This window comes from Notamacropus eugenii, chromosome X, assembly GCF_028372415.1.
Source record: "Notamacropus eugenii isolate mMacEug1 chromosome X, mMacEug1.pri_v2, whole genome shotgun sequence".
Lineage (NCBI taxonomy): Eukaryota > Metazoa > Chordata > Mammalia > Diprotodontia > Macropodidae > Notamacropus > Notamacropus eugenii.
In genome coordinates, this window is record NC_092879.1 from 102,082,551 (window position 1) to 102,091,330 (window position 8,780).

Below are 8,780 nucleotides of genomic sequence, written 5' to 3' on the forward strand. Positions count from 1 at the left end.
TATTAACAAATGACCTCCCCCCTCCCCCCATCAACTACAAAACAGGTGGGTGGGGAAGCAAGTCTTGTTGCATTTTCTTTTATTTAGGGAAGCCTGTGTCTTTGCTGGAGAGACACAGGAATTAGGACAATAATCCCAAAGTGAGGCAGCAGCAAGGAGGGGCCACAGGGCAGTCAGCTGTCATGGCAACGCCGGCATCTCCTCCCCAAATTTGGACTGGTATGCAGTCTTCTTGGCCTCCAACAGAACCTAGACAAAGGTCCAACAGTTTTCAGGAGCCCTCTGCTTGCTACCCAGCCTGTGGGACCCAGCAGCCACTTCAGGGGGACTCACCTCATGGTTCACATAGGCCTGGCAAGAGTAACACCAGGCTGAGAGGTCCGCATAGCTTAGGACCAGCGGGTGGCCTGAGGCCTCGTGATGCTGGAGCATGTGAGCCTGAATGTAGCGACCACAGTGAACCTGCCAGAAGCCAGGGACGGAACAGATAATCATTGATTCAGTGCCAGCCACTGTGCTACTTAAGTAAGCCCTTTACAAACATGTGACCCCCATTTCACAGGGGAAGAAACTGAGGCAAAGGTGAAATCACTTGCCTGGTGTCACCAGAGTTAGTGTGTGATGCGGGATCTGAGGTGGGGACTTCCTGAGTCCAGGCCCAGCCCTCTGTGCACCATGGCACCCCCTGGCCACCGTAAGAATGAGGGCAAGCCCTTCCAGTCCCCAGGGGTTGAAATGATGCCCATTAAACATGCCTTTTCACACTCTATACCACCTTCCTTGGCCCACCTGATAGCAAGACAGGCAGAGCCAATTCTCCAGATGAGTGCTGCAGTCCTGGCATGGCTGGGTCACATCCAGACCCCCCTCAGGCACCAAGCGCACAGTCACCAGGTGTGGGCACCAGGACAGCGGGGTCACAGCATAGAACATGGCCTAAAAGATTGTGTGAGACAGTGCTGAGGCCTAAGGCCAGTCATGGTGGGATTCCCAGCACACCTTCATCAGATGGGGTCTGGGGGTGAAAACACAGACTCACCCCCTCAGCATCAAATTGATCTCCTATCATCAGCTGGGCGGGAGGGGCTGGGACCTCTCCCCCAGTAGCCTCCCCAAGCAGGCCAGGCTCCTCAGGGTCCTGTTCTTCAGCAATGGCAGCACTGAGTTGCAGGGCCTCCAGGCCTAGGGTCTCCTCAAGCACAGGGGATGGAGGCTGGTCCTGGTCCTCTAGCTTCAGTCCTGTGGTCAATGCCTCTGGGAGGCTCTCTTCAAGAAGCTTCTGCTCCAGGGTACTCTCCTTGTCAGGCGACTCCAGTGGGGCCTCCCTTCCTTCCACTTCCACCTCTACTGCTGGACAGTGAACGGAATGGGGAGAAGCCAGTCACCCTCCCATCCTGTGGAATCCTCCATAGCCCCAACTGGAGCCCTGCTCACCAGGAAGCCGAAGACTCTGCCAGTACTTCTGTTGGATGTGGGCAACCTTAGCCAGTGAGAGGAAAGCACCGGGCAGTGGAGGCCGAAGCCAGGGGAGCAGCGGGACAGGGTCACCTAAGAGGGTCCGGGTACAAGCAGCCATGGATTCTGAGATGGATGTTATGTTGTAGCCACCCTAGAGTTAGGGGAAGAGAGGTAAGTGGGCATGGAGGGTCTGGAGTCAGGAGGAGGAGTGAGGAGGATGGAGGGAAGACCATAGGAAAGGGAAATGGGAGAGTCCTGCATGAATCGTACCTCAAGGACCAGGGCAATGCGGCCACCAGCCAGCCCCATCAGCAGATGGGTCATGTGTGCGTAGCCCTCCGGGGAGACTAGGCAGCCGCCGAGTGGGTCCCCCCGAGCAGCATCAAAGCCAGCAGACACCAGCACCAGCTCAGGGTTGAACTACAATACAACGGAAGCATGAGAGATGTTTGCCCAGCCTCTCAGGGGGAGAGGCCATGCCAACCCCAACCATCTTCTGCTGCCAACCTCACCTCATAGGCAATGGGCATCACAATATGGTGCATGGCGGCGAGGTAGTCAGGATCTCCAAGACGGGGCCCATTCCATGCCACGTTGACATTAAAGCCCTCGCCCTGGCCCCGGCCCACGCAGCTGCTAGCGCCATCCTCAGCCATGGGAAAGAAGGAGCCATGATCATAGCGGTGCAAGGACACATACAGCACACTGGCCAGGGAAGAGCTTGTCAGAAGGCAAAGGCAGAAGCTGCCCTAAGCCCTGTCTTAGCCTCTCTCTGTAGGGTCCTGGTCTTCCTCAGGTCTTACCTGGGGTCTTCCTCAAACATGTGCTGTGTTCCATTGCCATGATGAATGTCCCAATCCACAATTAGGATTCTGTAAGGAGAGACAAGGAGCCACTACTTTGGGCCTCCCCCAGCTCATTCCCTTCGGTTCCCCTTGGACTGAGTCTGCAGCAGTTTTTGTGCGGCCTGGCCCTGTGGGCAGTCAGGTTGATGATGCCAGAGGATTACCAAGTATACCAATTCTACCAAACCACATCTCTCCAGATAGAAACTCAAGAAAAGGCCACAGAGGCCAGGTCACAAAGCCCTGCCTTTGCGAGTGAAGGCCAACTGCTCCTTTCATTCACTCCAGTTCCCTGCCTCAGCTATACTCACCGGAGGGCCCGGCCTGCCACCTCCTGGGCGTGGCGAGCAGCCACGGACACAGAATTGAAGAAGCAGAAACCACAGGCAGCATCTCTTTCAGCATGGTGGCCTGGTGGACGGACAATGGCCAGCCCATTCTGCACCTGTGCTAAGGCCAACAGGCAAAGGATCGCCTCATTTCCTGCCCCTGTTTGTTACCTGCCTCCTCTTCTCCACCGCCCCCCCCCAAAGCCAAGCCATGTTACACCATGCCACACCAGGTAAATTCCATCCCATCCCATGTCCCCCACCTAGGTGGAGCTGCCTCCCTTTCACTACGTGCCTCCCTGGCCAAGATGGCCTCCACCAGACGGCAAGCTGCTCCAGCCGCGAGCTGGGCACAGATGAAAGAGTGGGGAGAGAAATAGATGGAGTTGTAATTTTCACCCTCCCGGTGGAGGTCCCGAGGCTTCAGCCCACTCGAGGCCCGAACACGGTCAATATACTCCTCACTGGATAGGAAAAAGAGAGAAGTGGGGGAGAAGAAAGAACAGAAAAGAGGCGAGGAACGCAAGGAGAGGAACGCAGAAGGAAAAGAGGGGGAAGACAAGGATGGAGGAGAGGAGCGGGCAGAATGGATGAGGGGCAGCCCCTACCTGTGGCAGCTCTGCAGCTCATGGTCTGTTGCACAACGGGCAGGCAAGGCGAGGCATCGAGGGCTCAGCCCAAGCTCCGTATGGTGCTGAGCTATCTGGGCAATGCGTTCAGGCCGCTCTGGGTGGTGGCTGGGGAAGGACCAGGAACGCTCAGCAAAGGGGAGGGAGCTCATGTGACCCCTAGCAAATGGTCCCCTCAGCCACTGGCCCAAGCCTAGTACCTGTCCCACATATTGAAATGCTCCATCATCCTCTCATCGTATACCAAGCCTGTTCGGTTCAGAGGCAGGGGCAGGGTCTCCTCCAGGGATTTCTCCAGGGCCTCAAGATTGGATGGGGGGCCTAGGCTCACCTCCCGGTACTCTTTCTCCTTGTCCTCAAGGGCAGATTCTGTTATGGGGGGTGGGGGTGGGGATGATTTAAAGTTCAAGATCACTTGGTTCCCCCTGCTCATTTTAGCCGGCCCTGGGAAGTCAAGCCACCATTTACAATTGGTCCTGAGCTCTCCAGTATACTGGGTATAGTGTTGTTGGCTTGCTCTCAAGGGGAAGGGTCACTGCCTCTGCTTGTCCCACAGAGACCCATTTGTGGCTGTCCTCCTTCCCAGCCCATCACCCTCATTCCTCACTCACTGAGGGCTGAGATCCCAGACACCTTTGGACAGGCATGGGAAAAAGATGTGGGGCCCACTCCTTTCAGCCCTCCAGTGCCCCCTTGACCCTCTCAGTTGCCTCACTTACGAAACTTCTGTATGACCTTCCAGAAAGGTCTCTGAGCAGCCAGGGTACAAGACAAGGAAGCCAGGGCACTGCAAGTTAGGAAAACAACAAGAGCGGTCAGGTCACTGATGACAATCCCCAAAGAGATGGAATGATCTGTCCAAGGTCACCCAGACCTGAGGTAAGTCATCCACATTCCTCCCCACCCGCCTCCCAGGGGTTTCTTGGGGGCCTCTCACCTGGGACAGGGGACACAAGGTGTTGCCAACATGGGACATGGGTCTCCCAGGAGCGTCTGGACAGTGGCACTGACCCCCAAAGCAAGGGAGCGCAAGTTGTAGCCACCCTATAGGGAGTGAGACACAACTCAGAGAAGAAAAGGAACTGGAAACTCTTGGAGGTAAACTCATTACCTCATGGGAACCTCGCATGAAAATAGGAATACGCTGAGAACAAGGGAAAAAGAGTGCTCAAGGGGACAGAAGACTCTGTGAGAAAAGATGGAAGAAGGCAGAAGGGACAGGGAGAAGAGGAGCATAGGTTCTCAGGCCCCACCTACCCCACCTAGTTAGAACCTAGCCTCTTCCCCATGCAGTGAGCAAGGCATGAAAAGCACTTCTGTGCATAAACACAAAGAAAAGATGAAGAGAAAAAAGAGACAGACACATACACAGAGACTGAGAGACATGCAAATGAGCCCTCACCTCCAGAGACAGAACCAGCTTCCCCTTAGCCAGACTCATGAGCAAGTGAGTAAGGTGCGCAAACCCCCCTGGAGTGACGGCCATTTCTCCCTGGGGAAACAGAGGGAGGAGCTCAGTGCTGTATCCTAGGTCTCATCCCCAGTTGGTCAGGGGTGAATGAGAGTGACCCAAAGACCATGATCCTGCCCTCCTCCTGTGTCCAATCTGTCCCTCCTAGCCAAGGGGCCTACCTTGGGGTCCCCCAGCATAGCATCAAAGCCAGCAGCCACCAGAACCACCTGAGGCTGAAACTAGAGAGGAAGGAGGAGAACATTAGCCTGGCTCTCCTGGCTCTGTGGCCTGCCCACACAGCTTCTAAGGGCCCAGCAGCCTGCCTTCCATTCTGAACCTTCCTCCCAACCCTTCCCATCCAGAAGTCTTGTAGTTTCTTCTTACCAGCCAAGGTACTGCACGTTCCAAATCCCCGGCGGCAGTGGCCATCATCAGCACTTCAACATTTCCTTACCTCCGCAAACTGAAGTCCACCATGTCCCCAAAGCTCTCCCTAACTCAGTCCTGAGGCCAGACTCCATCTCCTTCCCAGACCTCAACCCTTTGGCTCAGTCCCTCAGCTTCTCTTTAAGGGGCCCCGCCTGGGTTCCATTACCTCCAGAGCAATGGGTAGCAGCACATGTAAGAAGGAGTTGATGTAATCTCCATCCCTCATCCCCACCTAGGGAGGGAGAAATGGACAATGAGTGCACCCACATGAGAAGGCCTGTGAGGCCAGGGCCTTCTTTAAGTGCTAGGGGCCTGACCTGGTTCCAAGGCACGTTGACTGTATATCCCTGACCCTTGCCACTGCCTGTTGCCCGCCAGTCAGAAGCTTTTAGGTGGGGCCAGAAATGGCCCTGCTCATAGCGGTGAACAGAGAAGTAGAGGACACTGGAGAAGGAAAAGGAGGACTTTAGAGTAGAGGGCTTGGGGTGAGTGGAGGGGGGGGGCGGGCAGGGGAAGGAATTCCAAGCCCTCTAACTATACTAATTGGAGGGCCCACTCCAAACATACCTGGGGTCCTGCTCGAAGATGAACTGTGTGCCTTGACCGTGATGGACATCCCAATCCACAATGAGTATCCTGGAAAAGGTTAAGGGCCCCCTGAGAGTTTACCTCCTGCTCAGAGAAGCAAGGGCCTGTCACTGGGCAAAGTCTTGGAGAGTGGATTCCCCAGAAAGCCCACATGGCCCCTAGCCTTACCTTGACACATGGTGCTTTTCTTGGGCGTAGCGGGCAGCAATAGCAACATTGTTGAACATGCAGTAGCCATTCATGCTTTCACGCTGTGCATGATGGCCAGGGGGCCTAGGACCAGAAGACCAAGCACAAACTCAGAAAGGACCCCTAGGTACTGATTTCAAGCAAAGCTCAGAACAAACTGCTTTAAAAAAAGGCAATGATAAACCTCTATATCTTATATCAACATCATGGTACATATAGGGTCAGTGATGCCAGAGCTTCAAAATTCTCTGGACCAGCTTCCATATTCTACAAGTGGAGCATGAAGTCCTGAGAGGACACAGCGACAGATTCCCTTAAACAAGGAACTGAAGGTAAGGGGAGATCAGGCTCATACCATCTTCCACCCTTCCTCCCTGGCACCTACCTGACAAGAGCTAGTCCGTTTCGGATCTCGCCTAGCATCAAGGCGTCCACCAGCCGAAGCAGCGCCCCAGTGGCCAGGAGAGCACAAGGGAATGAGTTCTGTTTCAGCAGTAGAGGGGTGAAGAAGAGAAAACAAGAGATCAGTGTGAACACAGAAAATGATCAGAAAGAGAGGATAAAGGACAGGGGTGGTGGGAGAAAGAAGGAGAGAGACAGAGAAAAGAAGGAAAAGACAAAGAAGAAAGAAAGCAGGGAAAGAGAAAGAAAGACAAGGAGAAAAACTAGAAAAAAGAAACAGGAAAGATGAGAGGGAAGGATAAACAAAAAGACAGAGGGGCAGAAAGAAACAAAGAAGAAGTGGGAGGAGGCTGCTGAGCAGCATGTGCACTCTTCCATCCCTCCCAATCCCAGAGGCAGCCTGGCTGGAGGGCGCTGGCTCACCGGGTGCAGGTAGACAGAATCGTAAGTGTCCGAGAGGGCCCTCCGCTCTGTTTCAGTCATCTGAGGGGTGGACGCCATCAGGTGCACATATTCCTGGCTGTTATTCCACAGAAAGATGGAGAGAGGATTCTATAGTCATGGGAGGCTTGCCACCCAAGAGTGGAGAATGCCAAGGGAAGGGAGAGCCCTTTGTGCTCACCTATGGACAAGCTGAAGCTCCTGGGGAGTGGCTGGCTGGGCCTGTGGGAACAAAGTCCTTTATGGAAAGACCCCTCTGGCCTTGGGGGACTCAGGCTGGAGATCTGCAACAGAGCCTAAACACTTAATACTTGCTGATGATTTGGAAGGGGAGAAACCCATGGACAGGGTGAGCCTGCCTGCTTTCAACGGGAGCATAAGAGGGGGAGACTGGCCTCACCTCTATGTGGACGCATCGCTCAAGCAGACCATCCTCGGCCAGTTGTTCCTGCACAGCCTGAAGGCGTTCCGGTCTTTCAGGGAAACTAAGGAACCATACATTGAAAATGCTCAGTCTGCTTTTATCTTCTAGATGAGAACCCTTTCCTCCTTCCCCTTTGCGGGCTCACCTTTCATCCCAGGGGCAGTGGAAACCACTCATTCGCTCATCTAGCACCAGGCCCGTCCCTGAGGGTACAGCTGACTCAGCCTCAAGGTCCTAGAAGGGAATGGGAAAGGAAGAAAGGAAATGGTAGAGGTCAGTCACTAAGGAGATCCTTTTTCTCTAATCAGGACTGAAAAACCTACGTTTGAAAGGGTCGAAAAAAGTTGGCTAATGGCGATTTGAGATCCCCCCTAAAGTCTTACATAAGGAATGAGAAAGCAGATAAAACAGAGCTTTAAGCACCCTGGGTGAGATAGTAAAGGAAAGGGACACAAACTCACTAGGTCCTGCAGGTTGGTTACCAGATCTTGCTCAGACACTTGACTCAATTTCCTTGCTCGTCCTCTGCGCAGGACCTCGGCTAAACGTGGGCTGGCCTGAGGGACTGGTGATCCCTTCCGGGTTCCTCGCTTTTGCCCCTAGAGATGCCACAGAAAGTCAGCCCAGACGGTGGGAGCATCTTTAGGCACTCCCGCTGACTCCACTATCCTCAAGAAGCGTTCCCAAGACCCTCATTTCTGGAGGATTTCTTCCTGCTCTCCTCATGTCTGGGGCTTGCCTTGACTTCCTTCTCCAGCTTCATGGAGGACCACCCAGATGCTCCCTCTCTCATCCTAGAGAGGGGATTCCCAGCCTCAAGTCAACTGAACTAACCGGCATCCGGGTATCGGAGGGTGAGCGTCGTCTTGGGCTCTCTCCTCGATGACTCGGACCTGGCTTCTCAGGCGGGGATGCCATAGGCCTGACCTGAACAGAGGAGACAGCTCCATTCTCGGGATATGGTCCAAGCGCACCCTCCTTCTCCTCATGGCCCGCTAGGCTCATCACCTGGAGGACCCAGCCCCTCCCCCCGGGGGATTCGCAGTCTCTACCCCCTGGGAACCGACCCCTCCCCCATGGCAGCTCAGAGTTTCCAACCACGGGAGACCCTGGGGGACATTGTCGCTCCCCTGGGTGGGGTCTCAGCCTCCGCCGTTCCCCCCTCCCCCCACGGCAGCTTTGGAGCTCCAACCCTCAAGACGGCTCCTTTTACGACCACGGGGGACACGGTCCCTCCCCCAAGGGGTGGCTCTGGGCCTCCGACGCCCCCCGCCCAGCCCCTCCCCCCAGGGCAGCTCCGCCCCCATCAGGGGTCTCTCGCCCCAGACCCCCGCAGAAGCCGGCCCGTCGCCCCCTCCTCACTGGGCCCTGCCTCGTCGGCCCTCCTGGACTCTTCGGGCGGGGCCCCGCCTCCCCAAGCTGGGGCTGGGAGCGGAAGCTAGAGGCCCAAGGACCTGCAAACACGCGCCCAGCTGCGCGCCGAAGGGCTGTCACCTGCCGTTCGCTCCGTCACACGCCAAGATGGCACCACGTGACGCGCCTCCCGTCCTGGTCCCGCCCCCCCGACGCACGCACGCACGCACGCACGCACAA

The 8,780-nt window shown here is 55.6% G+C and overlaps 1 protein-coding gene across 7 annotated transcripts; it reads right to left on the reverse strand.

Moving 5' to 3' along the window:
* Nucleotides 1-62: 62 nt before the first annotated feature.
* HDAC6 (histone deacetylase 6) lies at nucleotides 63-8,745 on the reverse strand. Of its 7 annotated transcripts, none has more exons than XM_072626114.1 (28): nucleotides 8,682-8,745; nucleotides 8,022-8,114; nucleotides 7,649-7,786; nucleotides 7,333-7,421; nucleotides 7,164-7,248; nucleotides 6,945-6,985; nucleotides 6,746-6,842; nucleotides 6,306-6,403; nucleotides 5,900-6,004; nucleotides 5,711-5,779; nucleotides 5,461-5,587; nucleotides 5,310-5,375; nucleotides 4,894-4,953; nucleotides 4,664-4,753; nucleotides 4,199-4,305; nucleotides 3,981-4,048; nucleotides 3,462-3,630; nucleotides 3,241-3,369; nucleotides 2,928-3,096; nucleotides 2,615-2,748; nucleotides 2,262-2,330; nucleotides 1,971-2,163; nucleotides 1,729-1,878; nucleotides 1,435-1,609; nucleotides 1,040-1,350; nucleotides 790-936; nucleotides 334-462; nucleotides 63-249 (listed from the first exon to the last, which is right to left on the reverse strand). In XM_072626114.1, exons 2-28 carry the CDS (start codon nucleotides 8,103-8,105, stop codon nucleotides 181-183), a joined length of 3,168 nt encoding a protein of 1,055 aa, XP_072482215.1. In that variant the 5' UTR covers nucleotides 8,106-8,114; nucleotides 8,682-8,745; the 3' UTR covers nucleotides 63-180. The 7 variants fall into 7 exon arrangements, 6 of the variants coding, with proteins under 6 accessions (XP_072482215.1, XP_072482212.1, XP_072482211.1 ...); XM_072626111.1 differs by having other exon boundaries at nucleotides 8,560-8,708; XM_072626110.1 differs by having other exon boundaries at nucleotides 8,550-8,708.
* Between the last annotated feature and the right edge of the window lie 35 nt (nucleotides 8,746-8,780).